General features: G+C 46.5%; 1 protein-coding gene across 1 annotated transcript in view; it reads right to left on the bottom strand.

Moving 5' to 3' along the window:
• Window positions 1–788: 788 nt before the first annotated feature.
• The window catches only part of LOC140387375 (ras-specific guanine nucleotide-releasing factor 1-like), a 207,188-nt gene continuing 187,829 nt past the window's right edge, over window positions 789–20,147 (bottom strand). The window contains exons 23-28 of the mRNA XM_072470378.1: window positions 13,240–13,324; window positions 7,652–7,849; window positions 7,482–7,561; window positions 6,061–6,178; window positions 3,836–3,904; window positions 789–2,426 (exon numbers count right to left, since the gene is read on the bottom strand). Coding sequence (XP_072326479.1) covers window positions 2,334–2,426; window positions 3,836–3,904; window positions 6,061–6,178; window positions 7,482–7,561; window positions 7,652–7,849; window positions 13,240–13,324 — 643 coding nt within the window. The 3' untranslated portion in view covers window positions 789–2,333. The remainder of the gene's footprint in view (window positions 2,427–3,835; window positions 3,905–6,060; window positions 6,179–7,481; window positions 7,562–7,651; window positions 7,850–13,239; window positions 13,325–20,147) is intronic.

Genomic DNA, 20,147 nt, shown 5'->3' with positions numbered 1-20,147 from the left:
ATAAATTTATCACAGTCACAAGTAATTCGAATAGGGAATTCAGGAGAAACCACTTTACCCAGAGAGGCGAGACCACACTGGGCTGGTTGAGGTGAGTAGTATAAATTAGATAAGAACATGAGGGAGAAAGGAACGTAAGGACATGTTGGTCGGGTCAGATGAAGAGGGATTGGAAGAGGCTTATGTGCAACATACCAACAACAACTTGAATTTATACAGTGCCTTTAAAGTGATAAAACATCCCAAGGCACGGAACCAGTGGCATAAACTGAATGGCTGTAACTCAGTGTATAATCTGAATTACCTTGCCGAACAGAAATCTATCAATCTGGGCTTTGAAATGTTCAGTTGGCACCTTACACCGCCCACCCCCCTCATTCCTCATTCCCCTAACCAGCCTCAATAGCTTTTCGATTGAGAACATTCCAGATTAGATGAAGACGTGCTTTTTGACATCATCCCTGACCAGCCTAACTCGAAGTTTAAGGTTATGCCCCAACTTCTCGATTCATCCCGTGCAAGATGAAAGCGTCTATCCGAAATGGCAAGTTGGAGGCCGGCCCTGGTGTTACCTTGCATTGGACAGCTGTGGCTGCAGCATGTTGCACCAGGACAAATCGATGCTTGGGCCTTTTTGGAGCTTTGTGGGAGCTCTGGATAATTATAGCAGGTAATCATGCTCAAAACCTTCTGTCGATTGCCGGTAGAGCGGGCCGCTAGCTCAATCCTGTTTGTACACTTTACTAGCCGGTCAATGTGTGAACGGTTAAAATAAAACAATTCCCAAGTAAGTGTTAACAGATTTGTGAAAAATGTCTTTACTCATAAAATAATGTGAAAATACACGTAGAGCAAACGCTCTGGCCTAAGCTTCATGATTCTCATCTCTGCTGAGGGGTCTCTAACAGGTCGACCAAAGTCTCCGCGGAGTTAACACAACAAATCTCATCCTACACACAGGGCATCTTGTACCAGTCAAAATAACTCCAGCAAAACCTAAAGCAGCTTTGAGATCTACAGAGAGGCTCTGGCCTGGAGATGAGCTTCAGCAAGATTTTGATTCCAGATTGTTTCTTAAGAAGTTAGGTCTGGGAACAGGGTAGCAAATTTTATTTGTGTTCATAAAAATGAAGGTGAACAAAGCTGAGGAATCGTTAATGTCCAGTGTTCTGCAATTAGGTACAGCAGGGAGGTGGGTGCAGGGAAATGGAAACTCTACCCCACCGTGATGATGTAATTTAACCTCAGGAGGGATCCCTATTGCATCAGCGTGACATCTCCAGCTCTCACACTAATCATTCATGCTCACTGATCATAGATGCCGTATCTAGAGGACTTTTTATTGTGTAGACCTATGTCTGCCAAAATTAGGTTGAGACTACCCCGACTCATTTCACTTAAGACCCTGACATCCAGTAAAAGTGTAAGCATGAGCAGGATCCAAACCCAGGCCCTAAAGGTGCTAACCCAGCCCTTACCAAAGAAAGGAGACGTTTGACCAACCAGTGTGAACTTAATTTGAACCCAGAGATGGAGGTTGAGTGGGCTGAACACTCAGTGGCCAGCGAGGGAGAAAACCGTCACCTGAACATTCTGGGATAAACCCTGATCCTCTCAAAGAAAGGATGGTGCATTGATCAATGCCGTCAGATTGCCCTTCATCAGTGTGAGGGAACTTGCACATCACCAATCAGGGGGAAATAAAATCCGGTTTGCAACCCTTTTACCCAATGATAATAGGCAAGTGTGTGGATGACACGATCCTTCATCAGCAAGAAGGGGTCTTCATCCCACCAAGCTGAGCTGAATTGGGAGCAGGTCCCAGAGATGAAAGGCGAGTGCAATAACCTCCTTCATCAGAGCGATGAGTCATTGACGTCATCGTTCTGAGGCATTAATTCAGGTGCCAGTGGTGAAGAGAGTTTGCTGACCATCTACATCACACACCCCTTTGCAAGAGAGGAGAGGCTTTTGTTCCCAGCATTCCAGGCTGGACCGGAAACCAGAAAGGACAATGTTCTGGCCCATTATGCCATCCATTCCTAGATATTTTTAAAGAAGTTTTTTCTTAGGTTTTCTAAGATTCTGAAATGACTCAATTGGTATCACAAAAACCTACGACTGCTGCAGTGTTTTGTTTTGTTAAAGATTTGCCGTACAGCAGCTGGTTAATGTCAAATTTCCCTGCCGAGCGGACAGATGGTTGGTGCACTCCTCAGGTATTTCTCTTGTTCGAGTCTACTTTTCAGCGATGGCCCCATGCACAGCACATTGGAGGAGAGCAGTGATATCACCATTTATGCAAGGTTTCTGATGCAAGGGATGGTTGGGATTCAGGTCAGAAGCTTTGGTTCTATCCTCAGAGATGCTTCATAAAGACTTTCTTCATCCATGACATTCAACTGGTCCAGCAAATATCGTGCCACCTGATTGAAGCAAAACAAGAAGATTCTTATGAGGACTTGGGGATTTTGAAATGGAGCGTAGTTGGTCATAGTGATTGACAAGAGTGCAAATGCCTATAGTCTACAACCTGACCAGAGTAAAGTTCAGAATTGAGCTTTGATTATAGTTGAAAACATGCGTGTCCGAAGTTGAGGGGATTCTGGCAGGGATTTACGGACGTTATGTCAGAGGTCCTGGAAGGGAGGGTGACTCCGAGTCCAGAATTGGCAATATTTGGGGTATCGGAGGATCTGGGGGCCAAGGGGGGGAGGAAGGCCAATGTTCTGGCCTTCTCCTCCCTGGTGGCCCGGAGGCGATTTTGCTGGGATGGAGGTGATGTGTTGGGTACTATGCTACACAGACGAACCAACACGGTTGCGAATGGTACAACTCAGTTTTATTACTAACATTTATTTACAGTGGTAAACTGGTTACTGAGGTTCGATCATAACCCTAGAATCTGTGGACCTATTCCTAATACTATGTTGGAGTGGCACTCAGCACATGGTGGGTGTCTGAGTGGCTTGCTGTGAGCTCTGTGCCCTGAGCTGTCTCCTGCTGGAATGCCCGGGAAGTGTCGTGTTCCCTGTTTTGTAGTGTGTATGCTCTTGCCTGTGATTGGCTGTGGTGTTGTGTGTGTGTTGATTGGTCCGTTGATCTGTCCATCAGTATGTATGTATGTTTGTACCATGATGTTTACCTGAATATCATGACAGGAGGGAACTCGGAGCCTCCAAAGTCAGGAGTGTGGGTCAGCGACATGGCGGGGTTTCTCAGGCTGGAAAAGATTAAGTTCGCCTTGAGAGGTTCAATTCAGGGGCTTGCTCGGAGGTGGCAGCCATTCATCGACTTCTTCCAGGAAAACTGAACATCAGCAGTAAGGGGGGGGAAGGGAAAAGGCGGGTGGAGGAAAAGGGGAGGCATGGCAGTGTAAGACAAGGACAGGGAACTTAGTACACGGGTAATTAGGAAATAGGGCTGGGGTAGTAGGGGACGTTGTTTTTAGGATTTTTGCGTGCTTTGGCCCGCGCGGTTGTTTAAGAGATGTTCAAGTGTTAAACTGTAAACTGTAAAATTACAAATGCTTCAATAAAATATTTTCTAAAATAAAATTAAGTTGGAACAAAATTGTGCATTAAAAGCCTCCACTACTGAGAGAATGCTGCAGTGTCAGAGCTATATCCTTTGGACAAAGTGTTAAACCAAGGTTATGTCTGCTGCTCAAATTGATGTTAAGGATTTCATGGTGCTGTTCAAGACCAAAGCAGGGTGTTGCCCTGGCCTGCACTCCTCCTTCTGACAACTCCATCAGACACTATTTCCACACTGTCCACTCAGGAATAGATACTGCAAAACCTTTCAATTTACACAGAAGTTAAAATGAACCAACCTTGGTTTGTTGCTCTATCTTATAGGCAGTCTGCTGGAATTGTCTGATTTCTCGAATTATGTGAGATATCTGTTAATATAAATGCAGCATGAAAACAGGCACAGCAATCTATTACATTGATGGAGCCATGAGTCAAACACAGATTCAGCTGAACAAACACACCAGTGAAAGTCTATTTTAACGTCTTTGTATAAAATAACACAAGCCCACGAGAAAGGGCCATTTGATTGCCTTTATTGTCTTTTGCCTAGTATCTACTGCCCAATCGAGTTAAAAATTTGATCATGCTCCTGGATCTGGATGGTATTCTATTTGTGATTCAACTTCTCTCCATCTTCAGTTCCTTTTGAGTTTGGAGGTTTCTCAGATTCTAACTACTTTCCCTGCTCCTACATAACTTATAAAGCTCACATCCTGTACCCCCTTCAATCATGATGCCGCACCCCCCCCATCTGATTCCCAATTTCACTTTAATTATGCAAAATTCAACTGAACCTAATCCATATTTCATGTTCTTTACTGGTATGGGAATAGGGCAGATGAGCGGGCCTAGGTGCACACTCGATGGGCCGAATGGCCTCCTTCTGCTGTGGAATTCTATGGTCCTGTGGTTCTTTTGTATAAAATTTATGATCCATACTTGACACTGTCCCACAATCCAACAATTAATGCTGAGTTTAGGAGTTGGTCTTGTACAAAGGTTCCTTGGACTGATAAAATCAGGCAATGTACAAGTTAAAATTTCTTGGTTTAAATAAAAGCTTTCCATAAATATACCTACAGCTCATAAAAAATGAATGGAAGTCCATCAACATTTATATAAAGTTTGATAGACCCAGTCAGTATCAACAGCAATGGAGTTACATCAGGGATTAGCTTGGCAAGGGAAGGGAATTACAATATCCTGATCAACATCACTATTGAGGGATCAAAGCAAAGTGGGAGGAAGAGTTGCTAGAGGGTATGGAGAGGGTATGGAGGAGGGGTTCTGGTGTGAGGTGTTCCGGAGGGTGAACACCTCCAACTCGTGCGCGAGGTTGGGGCTAATACAGCTGAAGGTTGTGTATAGAGCGCACTTTACAAGGGCGAGGATGAGCCGGCTCTTTGAGGGGGTAGAAGATATGTGTGAATATTCATATGTTTTGGTCCTGTCCAAAGCTGGAGGATTACTGGAAGGAGGTTTTTAGGGTAATCTCTAAAGTGGTGCACGTGAAACTGGACTCGGGCCCTCGGGAGACCATATTCAGGTCTCGGACCAGCTGTGGTTGGAAACGGGTGCAGAGGCAGATGTTGTAGCCTTTGCCTCGTTGATGGCCCGAAGGCAGATCCTGATGGGTTGGAGAGCAGCCTCTCCACCCTGTGCCCTGGCGTGGCGGGGGGACCTGTTGGAATTCTTGACTCTTGAGAAGGTTAAGTTTGAACCGAGGGAAAGGATGGAAGGGTTCGCCAATTCATGGGCGTTAATCATTATGCACTTTCAAGAATTGGATAACATCGAACATTAGTGGGAGTGGGGGGGGGGGGGGGGGGTTGGGAGAGTTGTGGGGAGGGGGGCGGTGTGTGTTAATGGTGACTATGGGTGATTCCTGATTCCTTATTGTTATTTGTTTATGTTAACATGCGTGCTAACGTCTGGGGGTTTGGTGGGAGGACAGGATCGTTGTTATTGATGTGGGGATTGACATATTCGTTACTGATTATTGTTTATTGTTGGTGGGTGTAAATTTGGGAGAAAATGTGAAAAAGGAGGAGAATAAAAATATTTTTTTTGAAATGATTTTGAAGTGAATGTATTATCTGGTGAGCATAAGATCAGGCTTTACTGTGATGCCCTAGATTGTCAAATAATCTCGACCACACACTGACCTGTATCACACAGGAAGAGTGTCCATTTGGGATGAGGTACCAGCACATAGTTAGTGACCACCAGGACCTCGGCCTTCAGGAGAGGGGAGTATAACTAGTGGCAGATACAATACACTCATTTTGTGTCAAATTTCTCTCTTTCTGTGGCATGGAAATAAAAGTTTCACAAAATATCTGGGAACAGGTTTTTTTTTGTGTTCTTGGATAAGTGGCCATGTCCTGGATCTACATGATGGATCCTATTGGTCCTCCGTAAAAAGGAGACATCTCAAACGCTTTCTCAGAGATTGGTGTATGGCAGAGGAGGGGAAGCGGTTAAACAAAGACAAAAGGGACAAATCCAATCTCCATGGACCTACCATTCTCATCTTGGAGAAGTTGACTAAACCATCTTCAGTATAATTTGGCGTTCCCTCTTCAATAAATGCCAGGTCTGTTAGGTACATCCCCAAATAAGGAACACATGGAGGGTCACAACTTCAGGCAACAAAAAGAGAGAAATTATTTGTTAAAGATGAAACTTTATAACAGCTGCAGCAGGATTGGGAGTGTGCATCCTGTGTCTGGTGCTGCCTCAGCAGGGCTGGTGGTCTGTAGAACTCTTACACTCTGCACAACACTTTGGTTGTACGCCATCTTGGATTCATATTCAAATGACGGAAATATGTCACCACACTTAGAAAGGATGTCTAGATCTTGGTGAGCATGCTTAGGAGGTTTAATTAGAATGGTACCAGAGATTAGGGAGAATCAGGGAGGAAATTAGGACATTATTTTATGTACTGAGTTGTTAAGGCAGCACGGCAGCACAGTGGTTAGCACTGTTGCTTCACAGCTCCAGGGCCCCAGGTTCGATTCCCGGCTTGGATCACTGTCTGTGCGGAGTCTGCGCGTTCTCTCCGTGTCTGCGTGGGTTTCCTCCGGGCGCCCCGGTTTCCTCCCACAAGTCCTGAAAGACGTGCTTGTTAGGTGAATTGGACATTCTGAATTCTCCCTCTGTGTACCCCAACAGGCGCCGGAGTGTGGCGACTAGGGGCTTTTCACAGTAACGTAATTGCAGTGTTGATGCAAGCCTACTTGTGACAATAATAAAGATTATTATGATTATTATTAACATGATCTGGAATGCACTGCCTGAAAAGGGTGGCAGATGCAGATCCAATGACTTCCAAAACGGATTTGGATAAATACTTAAAAAGGAAAAGAATTGCGGGGCTTTGGGGGAGTGTTAGAGAAGTGGGGATAACTGGATAGTTCTTCCAAAGGACCAGCGTAGGCATGATGGAGCTGAATGGCCTCCTTCTGTGCTGTTTGCTATGATTTTATGGACAAAGTTACATGGATGAAGTGTTCTCCTTCATCTGAACCAACCTTGTGAAAGGGTCAGCTAGGCAAGCTATTCTGGAGGTGTGCCTCGGTACAGTTAAATTTGTGCTAGTGAAGGTGGACAGGACTCTGGGCATATATGACTTTGACAGGATTCAAAGAGGCCAATGTCAAAACAAAATATGGCGGAAGCCACAATCATTGCTTTGCTCACTGTTACTGTTCAGTCCTGTTCCCCAACATTCAATGGGACAGAAGTGGATTTTGGACTGTTGTATCTAATTGGCAGAAGTGGCCACCTGTCATCCTTCCAATCGGATGGTCAATCCTATTGCCTGCAATATCGGGGGAGAGTTGTAACAGAAAGCCAAGAGTCCGTTGAGCACAACTGCCCAAGACTGATTTCTCTTCCTGTGGGTCTATGCAGCATCTGCTTGAGGAAATTGAAACATACTTTTTCAAAGCCTCTCGGAGGTTTTTGAATCGTCCTTCAGAAGACACCAGTTTTTGCAACTTGTCGATTAATGCCTTAGTCTGAAACAGAGCGAGAGAGGAAATGAGTAGAGCACAGACCTGAGGGAGGCTGAAAAACATAATGCAGCAATGGCTGCCCGCTGCACCCACCTGTTTCGATACCTTCAGCCATGTCTTCTTCAACCGGAAGATGGCGCTTCGGTTCAATGCTGAGGTTATCACCAGCACGGCATTGTAGTTGTGTAGACACTTGCAGATGTCGGCCACTGCCACCCACTTTTCAATGGCTGTAGTTCTAACGTTAACATCATCGCTCTTCAAAATCTCGGAGGCTATTAAGTTGCTGATCTGAGAGGAACAGAGAGAAATTGTAACTTCATCATCCAAGTCTTGTGTCCAATTCCGAATGCCGCACTTTAGAAAGGAAGTCAAGGTTTTGCGGAGAGTGCAGAGGAGATTTACTAGGTGTCTACTGGGGCAGGAGTTGGTGGGGGGGGGGGGGGGGGGGGGGGGGGGGGGGGGGCTGGGGTTGGGGGGACTTCAGTTCCACGGAGAGACTACTGGAGAAGCTGGAATTGTTTTTCCTGGAGGAGAGGAGGCTCAGATGGGATTTAATAGAGATGTTCAAAATGATGAGGGCTTTTGATTGAGATGAGAGAAAGAAACGGTTTTCAATGGTATTAGGGATGGTGAAGGTGAGGAAAGTGTTTAGTTTTATTCACCAGATTCTGGTGATCAGGAATGCACTGACTGACAGGATAGTGGAAGCTGGTTTCAAAAAGGAATTGGATAAATATTTGAAAAGGAGACCTTTTCAGGCCTGTGGAAAAGTTTGGATGGACAAGTTGGATATGATTTTCAAAGAGCAGCACCGACAGGTTGGGCCGGACAGCACTTTCTAAGCGGTAATGAAATAGTACGAAATAGTGTGTTTTTAAAAATAAATTTAGAGTGCCCAATTCATTTTTTCCAATTAAGGGGCAATTTAGCGTGGCCAATCCATCTACCTGCACATCTTTGGGTTGTGGGGGCGAAACCCACGCAAATGCGGGGAGAATGTGCAAACTCCACACGGACAGTGACCCGGAGCCGGGATCGAACCTGGGACCTCGGTGCCCTGAGGCAGCAGTGCTAACCACTGCGCCACCATGCTGCCCATGCAATAGTATGTTATCCTGTTTCCATCTCAAGTGGCTGAGCATTCCAATGAGAGGCAACTGGAACTCCAAGATCTTCCGGATTGCTCAGAAGGAGGAAGATTGTAAAACAAGGAGGGCGAGCAGGCTGAGGAGCAGAATCCATTGCTGAGTACGGGGTACTGACGGTAAGAAACTATCCAATGTCGGGGATCAGGAACTGGTACAGGTCAGAGGGTGTAAAATGGATGCTCGGTCGACAAATGTAGCAGTGGGATGATCTATCCCACAATCTCTACAGGCTCTGCTTCCATTGCTAAACTCTTGAGGCCCATCTCACTCTGGTAGTTGCCCAAATCAGGCGTGAAGTGCCCTTCAAATTATAAATTGAAGGACCGACTTCTGACAACCCTTTTCTGGAAGATTATGCTCAGGAGTCTCCAGCACTCTCTTCTTGCTCCCAAATCAAACTCTCCGCCCATTGGCAAGTGGTGGGATGCTCTGGTCCCACAGGTAGTGCACCCCCGCCCACCCCCGCCCGCCCCCGCCCACCCTCGCCCACAGTTTTCCTGGCAGTGTGAGGTGGCTTCACTGGGAATTCCCATTGATAGTGGCAGGGATAGAGAATCCCGCTGCCAGAGAGCGGAGCACTGCCGGGAAACACACGGCTGGGAGGCCAGAGAATCCCGCCTTATTTCTTTCATTTTACTTTTGGTTGGTTAATGTCTGCCAACAAAACAAAAAAGAAACATGTTATGCACCTAGAGCAGATGAAGTGGTTGATTTTCACATGGGGTGTATATTAGGCAGCTGCCAGATTTGGTGTTCAGTCACAGAGGCAGAAATGATGCTGACTGATCAAAGCTGATACCCAAAGACATGAAAATGAAATGAAAATCGCTTATTGTTTATAAGTCGGGGAACAATAAGCAAAGCACATTATAGAAACCTTTACTTCTCAACTACTCTAGAAACAGGAGTCGGCCATTTACCCCCTCGAGCAAGCTTCGTCGTTCATGGCTCATTTGGTACCTCAATTCTAGTTACCACCTTTTGGTGCGTAAACCGTACCCAACCAAACTCTGTCCAGCTCAGCCTTGTGAATTACGACAAAAATGGGCGGCACAGTGGTTAGCGCTGCTGCCTCATAGAGCCAGGGACCCAGGTTCGATTCCAGCCTTGGGTGGCTGTCCGTGCAGAGTTTGCACATTCTCCCCTTGTCTGCGTGGGTTTCCTCCGTGTGCTCAGCTTTCCTCCCACAGTCCAATGATGTGCAGGATTGGCCATGATAAATTGCCCTTAGTGACCAAAGGTTGAGTGGGGATACAGGACTAGAGGGGGGATTGGGCCTTGGCAAGGTGTTCTTTTGAAGGATGCAGACTTGATGGGCCGAATGGCCTCCTTCTGCACTGCAGGGATTCTATGAATGGGACACTTTAGCTGAGGAAATAACACAACTTAACTTGTATACAGTACCTCTGAGATCATAAAGTGTCCCTCGGTACTTCAAAGTTGCAATGTTGATATCAAGCAACATAGGAAATATTAAGACAGGTGACCAAAAATTAGTCAAAGAGGTAGCTTTACTAAAATTCATTTATACGATGTGGGTGTCGCTGGCTAGGTCAGCATTTGTTGTCTATCCCAGTTGCCTTTGAGAAGGTGGTGGTGAACTGCCTCCTTGAACTGCTGAAGTGTAGGTCCACCCACAGTGCTGTTAGGGAGGAAATTCCATGATTTTGACCCAGTGACAGTGAAGGATGGTGAGTGACTTGGAGAGGAAGCTCCAGGTAGTGGTGTAGCCAGGCATCTGCTGCCTTTGTCCTTCTAGATGGTAGGTGAATTAGACATTCTGAATTCTCCCTCAGTGTACCCGAACAAACGCCGCAGTGTGGCAAGGAGGGGATTCTCACAGTAACTTCATTGCAGTGTTAATATAAGCCTATTTGTGACAATAATATTATTATTATATGGGGTTGTGGGTTTGGAAGGTTCAGTCTAAGAAACCTTGGTGCATCGTGTAGATGGTACATACGGTCAATGGTGGAGGGATTTACTGCCTGTGGAAGGGGGGAGCAATCAAGTGGGCTGCTTTATCCTGGATGGTGTTGAGCTTCTTGAATGTTGTTGGAGCTGCGCTCATCCAGGCAAGTGGAGAGTATTCCATCACACTCCTGACTTGTGCCTTGTAGATGGTGGAGCTTTGGGGAGTCAGGAGGTGCGTTACTCACTGCAGGATTCCTAGTCTTGGACCTGCTGTTGCAGCCACAGTATTCATGGCTGATCCAGTTCAGTATCTGGTCAATGGTAACCCCCAGGATGTTGATAGTAAGGAGCATCTTAAAACAGGAAAGTGAGGTAGAGAATTAGTGAGGCTTAGGGAGGAGGATATTCCAGAGTCCAGAGCTTCTGCAGCTGAACGCAAGGCCACCAAGGTTGGAGCAATTCAAATTGGGGATGATTAAGAGGCTGGAATAGGAGGAGCACAGACATCTTGCAGGGTTGTATGGCCGGTGGCGATGACATAAACTGTCACCCCTCTCATTTATGTTTAATTAATTGACAATTTTATTCTATTAAAGAGAGACTTTTAGCAAGTCCAGGCAGTTGGTGGGAGAGGGGGTAATTTGGCCCATTATCAATGCCTCTTTCTCGGCTATATCTGCTCCCTGGAAAGGGAGCACATTATGTTCACTGGCACACTGGAGCCCTTCCACTCAAAAGAGACTTCTGTGACTTAAGGTAATGCATTTCTGTCAGTCTAACATAGACGGGAAATATACCTGAAATGGCAAAACTCTTAGGAATATAGAAAGTCAGAGAGATCTGGGCGTGCAGGTCCACAGATACGGAATGCTCGCCTTCATTGGACGGGGCATCGAGTATAAAAACTGGCAAGTCATGCTACAGTTATATAGAACCTTGGTAAGGCCGCACTTGGACTATTGCGCACAATTCTGGCCGCCACACTACCAGAAGGATGTGGAGACTTTGGAGAGGGTATAGAGGAGTTTTACCAGGATGTTGCCTGGTCTGGAGGGTGTTAGCCAAGGGGAGAGGCTGAATAGATACGGACTGTTTTCATTAGAACGTCAGAGGTTGATGGGTGACCTGATAGAGGCCTACAAGATTATGAGGCGCATGGATAGAGTGATGGGCAGACACTATTTCCCAGGGTGGAGGGGTCAGTCACCAGGGGGCATAGGTTTAAGGTGCGTGGGGCAAAGTTTAGAGGAGATGTGCGAGGCAGGTTTTTTACACAGAGGGTGGTGAGTGCCTGGAACGCGTTGCCAGGGGAGGTTGTGGAAGCAGATACATTAACGGCGTTCAAAAGGCATCTTGACAAACACATGGATAGGATGGGTATAGAGCGATACGGAACAAGGAAGTGCTGAGGGTTTTGGCCAAGGGTGATATCATGACCGGTACAGGCTTGGAGGGCTGAAGGGCTTGTTTCTGTACTGTATAGTTCTTTGTTCTTTGGGACACTTGGGAGCAGATGTCTGCCACTCTGTTGTGGCAACAAATGGTGGCTGAGCCCAGAACTCCTAAGACCAGCCCCTGAGCATGGCATTTCCTATTTTCACAGAATAAGAAGGAGGCTTTTGAGGCCTCAGCTAAGGAGGAATTTCTTAAGTCAAAAGGTGGTGAATCTTTGGAATTCTCTACCACAGATGGATCAGTCATGAGTATATTCAAAGCAGGGACCGATAGATTTCTAGATACTAATGACATCAAGGAATACAGGATAATGTGGGAAGATGGGAGAAGATCAGGCAGGGTCTAGTTAAATGGTGGAGCACGTTCAAGAGTCAGAATGACCTACCCATGTTTCTATGGAGTTGATCCAAGGTTCACGCATGTGCAGGTTACGGAGGCAGTTGACCAGCTGACCAGACTATCCATTTCCCCTGAAGAGGGCCAATAGGCCAGGAGTGTGAAACCCGGAGTGTGCAGATTAGACCACTCTGAACTCGGTGCATTCATTTAGATAGCAAAGGACAGATAGGTTACCCATTGGATATGATCCCAGGACACTTTTGGGAGAGGTAAGGCAGCCTTTTGGGTTGGTAAAGTACGTTTTGAGATTGTTGAAAGTAAACATGATTATGTGTAAAAAGTGCATGAACTCAATTGGAACTGTCAAGGAACTGTCAAAGCTCTTAAAAAACTGCCAAAGGATACTAATTGAGTTGACATGGAAGTGGTAAAGGTGATGTTTGGTGGATGGGGACATGGGCTGGCATGAAGTGGCACTAAGTTGGCTTAGGAGCCATAAAGGGCCATAGGACATGGGGGGCATGGGATGTGAGTGGAGGGGCATGAGGTGGCACAGTTTGGAATGGATTGGGCATGAGGAATGTGTAGGGGTGTGAAGGCTGGAGGGCTCCTTTTTAATTTAACCTTTTAAAAATTTAATTCAACAAAATGCTGGATTACAGAGGCATTCTGGGGGTGGCAGCCCCGACTTCGAAACCAGTGCCACCCCAACCCCTGAACAAAATTCAGAAACGGGTGGTCGCTTTTGAAGGGTGGGTAAAAGATTGGCATCTGGTTTCCTCCCTCACCATCTGCCTAACGCCCCAAATGGTTTGTACTCACATCATTGAAGTGCTTGGTGGTTTTCATAATGTACGGGGCTCTCTCGTTCTTCTCAGGTTTCATCCAACCTTGACCGAAAAACTCCCTGTGGGAAGAACAGATCCGTTAACATTTAACCGTTAGTGCTTACCCGTGTCATCTCGTCCCTTGTGACATGGAAAGACAGTACAGATCGGAGCTCTTACCTCTTGAAGAAAAATGACTGAAGGGTGACAAACTATGCACGGAATTTGGTTGGCAGTTAAGTGTCAGTCACTTAAATCTACCTTGATCTATAAGCAGGTGGGGGAGGGGAGTCAATTCAGGACAATTTAAAAAGAGCAACTTGTAAACTCACTCCCAGTGAGTTCTCCCAGTGAGCCAGAGAAGACACAGCCAGAGTGAGACAGAACCAAGAGTGAGTTTGGGAATTTGAATCTCGGTGGGAATTCGAAGCTTGGGGGGGGGGGAGGAAGTGCTTTTTATCCCTGGTAAGTGACTGGTAAGTAGTGTTTCTGTTTTCTTTTTCTTGGTAGATTTATTTATTTTTTGCTTCGTTGTTTATTTATTTATTTATTTGGTGGGGGGGGGGAATTGTCATTGTTGAAGTTAACCAAAGGTTTAAGACATGGCAGGAGATCTCAGACCCGTGTCATGCTCCTCATGTGCGATGTGGGAGTTCAGGGACACGTCCACTGACCCTGGCTCCTTCACGTGCAAGAAGTGTGTCCAGTTGCAGCTCCTGTTAGACCGCTTGACGGCTCTGGAGCTGCAGATGGACTCACTTTGGAGCATCCGCGATGCTGAGGACGTCGTGATAGAACGTTTAGTGAGTTGGTCACACCGCAGGTGAAAGGTACTGAGGGAGATAGAAAATGGGTGACCAAAAGACAGAGCAAGAGTAGGAAGGCAGTGCAGGTGTCCTCTGCGGTCATCCCTCTGCAAAACAGATATACCGCTTTGGATACTGTTGAGGGAGATGGCTCACCAGGGGAAGGCAGCAGCAGCCAGGTTCATGGAACTGTGGCTGGCTCTGCTGCACAGCTGGGCAGGAAGAAGAATGGCAGGGCTATAGTGATAGGGGACTCAATTGTAAGGGGAATAGACAGGCAGTTCTGCGGACGCAATCGAGACTCCTGGATGGTATGTTGCCTCCCTGGTGCAAAGGTCAAGGATGTCTCGGAGCGGCTGCAGGACATTCTGTGGGGGGGGGGGGGTGAACAGCCAGCTGTCGTGGTGCACATAGGCACCAACGATATAGGTAAAAAACGGGACAAGGTCCTACAAGCTGAATTCAGGGAGTTAGGAGTTAAATTAAAAAGTAGGACCTCAAAGGTAGTAATCTCAGGTTTGCTACCAGTGCCACAAGCTAGTCAGAGTAGGAACGTCAGGATAGATAGGATGAATGCATGGCTCGAGAGATGGTGCAAGAGGGAGGAATTCAAATTCCTGAGGCATTGGAACTGGTTCTGGGGGAGGTGGAACCAGTACAAACCGGACGGTCTGCACTTGGGCAGGACTGGAACTGATGTCCTAGAACCCGAACCCTAATTTTGCTAGAGCTGTTGGGGAGAGTTTAAACTAATGTGGCAGGGAGATGGGAACCGATGCAGGAAGTTGGAAGGTAGTAAAACAGGGACAGAAACAAAAGGCAGTAAGGGGGAAAGTGTAAGGCAGAGAAGCCACAGTCAGAAATCAAAAAGGGCGACAGTACAAGGTACAGTGACTGAGGGGAGCTCAGTGAATAGGCCCAGTAATACTAAAAGGAATAAAACGGGAAGTGAAAACATTAATGGTAAGTGACGCGGCAGGTTGTTACATGAAGATATGGGTTCAACGATAAGGAAAATTAGGAGAAAGGTTAAGAGGAAATATAACTTAGGAGAGGTTACTGATCGAGGTGTTAAGATTCAGAACAGAGGTAAAAAAGCCAACATAAGTGTACTTTACCTGAATGCTCATAGTATTCGGAATAAGGTAAATGAGTTGATGGCGCAAATCATCGTGAATGACTATGATTTAGTGGCCATTACTGAAACATGGTTAAAGGATGGTCACGACTGGGAGTTAAATATCTGAGGGTATCAAACTATTCGGAAGGACAGAGTGGATGGTAAGGGAGGTGGTGTAGCTCTGTTATTTAAGGATGACATCCGGGCAACAGTAAGGGATGACATCGGTGCTATGGAGGATAAGGTTGAATCCATTTGGGTGGAAATCAGGAATAGTAAGGCAAAAAAGTCACTGATAGGAGTAGTCTATAGGCCACCAAATAGTAACATTATGATGGGGCAGGCAATAAACAAAGAAATAACAGATGCATGTAGAAATGGTACAGCAGTTATCATGGGGGATTTTAATCTACATGTCGATTGGTTTAACCAGGTCGGTCAAGGCAGCCTTGAGGAGGAGTTTATAAAATGTATCCGCGATAGTTTCCTTGAACAGTATGTAATGGAACCTACGAGGGAACAAGCGGTCCTAGATCTGGTCCTGTGTAATGAGACAGGATTGATTCAGGATCTCATAGTTAGGGATCCTCCTGGAAGGAGCGATCACAATATGGTGGAATTTAAAATTACAGATGGAGGGTGAGAAGGTAAAATCAAGCACTAGTGTTTTGTGCTTAAACAAAGGAGATTATAATGGGATGAGAGAAGAACTAGCTAAGGTACACTAGGAGCAAAGACTTTATGGTGAAACAGTTGAGGAACAGTGGAGAACCTTCCAAGTGATTTTTCACAGTGTTCAGCAAAGGTTTATACCAACAAAAAGGAAGGACGGTAAAAAGAGGGAGAATCGACCGTGGATATCTAAGGAAATAAGGGAGAGTATCAAATTGAAGGAAAAAGCATACAAAGTAGCAAAGATTAGTGGGAGACTAGAGGACTGGGAAATCTTTATGGGGCAACAGAAAGCTACTAAAAAAGCTATAAAGAAGAGTAAGATAGATTATGAGAGTAAACTTGCTCAGAATATAAAAACAGATAGTAAAAGTTTCTACAAATATATAAAACAAAAAAGAATGGCTAAGGTAAATATTGGTCCTTTAGAGGATGAGAAGGGAGATTTAATAATGGGAGATGAGGAAGTGGCTGGGGAACTGAACAGGTTTTTTGGGTCGGTCTTCACAGTGGAAGACACAAATAACATGCCAGTGACTGATGGAAATGAGACTATGACAGGTGAGGACCTTGAGAGGATTGTTATCACCAAGGAAGTAGTGATGGGCAAGCTAACGGGGTTAAAGGTAGACAAGTCTCTTGGCCCTGATGGAATGCATCCCAGAATGCTAAAAGAGATGGCTAGGGAAATTGCAAATGCACTAGTGATAATTTACCAAAATTCACTAGACTCTGAGGTGGTCCCGACGGATTGGAAATTAGCAAACATGACACCACTGTTTAAAAAAGGAGGTAGGCAGAAAGCGGGTAATTATAGGCCAGTGAGCTTAACTTTGGTAGTAGGGAAGATGCTGGAATCTATCATCAAGGAAGAAATAGCGAGGCACCTGGATGGAAATTGTCCCATTGGGCAGACGCAGCATGGGTTCATAAAGGGCAGGTCGTGCCTAACTAATTTAGTGGAATCTTTTGAGGACATTACCAGTGCGGTAGATAACGGGGAGCCAATGGATGTGGTATATCTGGATTTCCAGAAAGCCTTTGACAAGGTGCCACACAAAAGGTTGCTGCATAAGATAAAGATGCATGGCATTAAGGGGAAAGTAGTAGCATGGATAGAGGATTGGTTAATTAATAGAAAGCAAAGAGTGGGGATTAATGGGTGTTTCTCTGGTTGGCAATCAGTAGCTAGTGGTGTCCCCCAGGGATCAGTGTTGGGCCCACAACTGTTCACAATTTACATAGATGATTTGGAGTTGGGGACAAAGGGCAATGTGTCCAAGTTTGCAGACGACACTAAGATGAGTGGTAAAGCAAAAAGTGCAGAGGATACTGGAAGTCTGCAGAGGGATTTGGATAGGCTAAGTGAATGGGCTAGGGTCTGGCAGATGGAATACAATGTTGACAAAGGTGAGGTTATCCATTTTGGTAGGAATAACAGCAAACGGGATTATTATTTAAATGATAAAATATTAAAACATGCTGCTGTGCAGAGAGACCTGGGCGTGCTAGTGCATGAGTCGCAAAACGTTGGTTTACAGGTGCAACAGGTGATTAAGAAGGCAAATGGAATTTTGTCCTTCATTGCTAGAGGGATGGAGTTTAAGACTAGGGAGGTTATGCTGCAAGTGTTAGTGAGGCCACACCTAGAGTATTGTGTTCAGTTTTGGTCTCCTTACTTGAGAAAGGACGTACTGGCACTGGAGGTTGTGCAGAGGAGATTCACTAGGTTAATCCCAGAGCTGAAGGGGTTGGATAATGAGGAGAGGTTGAGTAGACTGGGACTGTACTCGTTGGAATTTAGAAGGATGAGGGAGGATCTTATAGAAACATATAAAATTATGAAGGGAATAGATAGGATAGATGCGGGCAGGTTGTTTCCACTGGCGGGTGAAAGCAGAACTAGGGGGCATAGCCTCAAAATAAGGGGAAGTAAATTTAGGACTGAGTTTACGAGGAACTTCTTCACCCAAAGGGTTGTGAATCTATGGAATTCCTTGCCCAGTGATGCAGTAGAGGCTCCTTCATTAAATGTTTTTAAGATAAAGATAGTTTTTTGAAGAATAAAGGGATTAAGGGTTATGGTGTTCGGGCCGGAAAGTGGAGCTGAGTCCACAAAAGATCAGCCATGATCTCATTGAATGGTGGAGCAGGCTCGAGGGGCCAGATGGCCTACTCCTGCTCCTAGTTCTTATGTTCTTATGAATCCTGGGCGGGGGAACTGGTGCAAATCACAGCAGTTGTTCCGGCACAATTCCCATCGTAATCCTCCCACACTTAGTCATTTGTTTGGCGCTAGTGGTGATTTGCGCCGAAAATGTGATCTGTGGGTGCTGAAGGCGACAGCAAGGCTGGGTCCTCTGAAACCAAAGGGCATCCTAATCTCAGAATAACCCTGTAGCAGGCAGCACGATGGCGAAGTGGTTAGCACCGCAGTCTCATGGCGCCGAGGTCCCAGGTTCGATCCCGGCTCTGGGTCACTGTCCATGTGGAGTTTGCACATTCTCTCCGTGTTTGCGTGGGTTTCGCCCCCACAACCCAAAGATGAGCAGGGTAGGTGGATTGAACGCTAAATTGCCCCTTAATTGGAAAGATTGAATTGGGTACTGTAAATTTATTTTAAAAAAGAATAACACTACAGCCTCCTTGCCGGCAAAGACCACTCCCCGACTTCTCATCAGAAAAGACCCCTCCCTTCTCCCCGGCAAAGACCCCCCCCCCCCCATCGCAGCCATCAGCCCCCTCCCCCCCAAATGAGTGACAACTGCTATGAGGTCACCCTACCACTTGGCAGTGCCACACTGCCAGGTTGGCACGGCCAGGATGTCAGGATGCCAGGCAGCAGTGCCAGGGCACTGTCCAGCCATGTCCCTGACCACCCGGTGGCTACAAAGGCTTCTGAACCCCCCCCCCCCCCCCCACACCCCGGGTGTGGTTATCCCATCTTTCCAGAGAATTTAACAGTGGCTGCGAGAAGATCCTCGTTGAGGAACCCTTGCTCTGTAATGTCTGAGTGGTGGCAAAGCGATTCCAGGGCTGTTCAGGCAGCAAAGTCTGAAAAAGATCCAGTCTAAAAAAATTGCTGTCGGACTGAGCACCTACTCTTTTTAGAAAGCACTTCAGAGTAGAAAAAAATCCATCACAGGCAAAATGTGGTTAGATAGGACACCTGCTCAAAAGAGGAAGCACTTCAGAGTAAATGGACCATGAAGTGCTATGAAAACAAACAAAGCTAATCCCTCCTTTGAGATAGCTTTCAGCTGCCAGTCAAGAGTCTGTAAAATGTCACCATCAGCCCTTAAAAGCATTGCCATGGACTCCAATGGGGTGTGAAATTCAATGTAGACAATGCAGTACAAAGGGACTACAGAAGGCATACTGCAACATTGAAAGCACAGAGCCTATAAAACATCAGGGAGAGTGAAATGCTTCCCAAAGAAACAAGCTGCAGCTGTGAGAGGATTTTCAGACAGGCTGAGGCTGTGCTTTGCCTTGTTATGGGGTGTTCAACATGAACGAAACAGGCTTGAAAGACCCAAGGCAATCCCCATCCTGGAGGAGACCCCTGACCCACCCCCTCCAGCCCAGCCTGATCCCCCCCCCAGCCTCCAGTAGCCTTGAAGGACCCCCCCCCCCCCACTCCACTTCATCTGGCCAGCAGTTGCTGTGCCCTTGTATTCCATGGAGGTAGGTGGAGAAAGGGTACTCACCCCCCCTTGGAGTCCATGGCACCTGCTCGCTGCTTTTAAGGACCGGTAGGATTCGCTCCCAAGTGGCTTCCTGCTTGCTGCTGAGGGGGGGGGGGGGGGGGGGGGGGGCAGTGGTGAGAGAACCAGGCGGCCAATGAATTCAACTGTAATCTATTTAATGAGATTGGAATAAATGTAAATGAGCTGTGGTCAGTTTCTCCTGACACACCAGCTGGAATGGGCCAGGAGACTAGGAGGCTGTTTTACGACTGCCGCAAATCCCATTTCAGGGCTCTCCCACTATTCTCCCAACATAGTGGGATTTGCGTTGGGTGCAATGCAGCCAGATAATCGCCCCCTCACTCTGTTTAAAAATACAGGCGGGATTTTCCAATCATGGGGCGAAGTGTTGACGCCATCGTAAGCGTCGCAGCGTTTTACGACGGCGTCATCTGGCCACTAGGAGCAGCGATCCCCCAATCCACAGGGGGCCAGCATTCCACTGGGGCTGTTTCACGCAGCTCCAGCTGCCGATACAGACCCAAGCACAGCCGCCGGGGGTCCGTGCATGCGCGCCACGCAACATGGCGGAGCCCTACAGGGACCCAGCACGGAG

This window comes from Scyliorhinus torazame, chromosome 12 (genome assembly GCF_047496885.1).
Source record: "Scyliorhinus torazame isolate Kashiwa2021f chromosome 12, sScyTor2.1, whole genome shotgun sequence".
NCBI lineage: Eukaryota > Metazoa > Chordata > Chondrichthyes > Carcharhiniformes > Scyliorhinidae > Scyliorhinus > Scyliorhinus torazame.
Note: the sequence above shows the minus strand (reverse complement) of the source record. Positions and strands in the feature narration are given on the sequence as shown.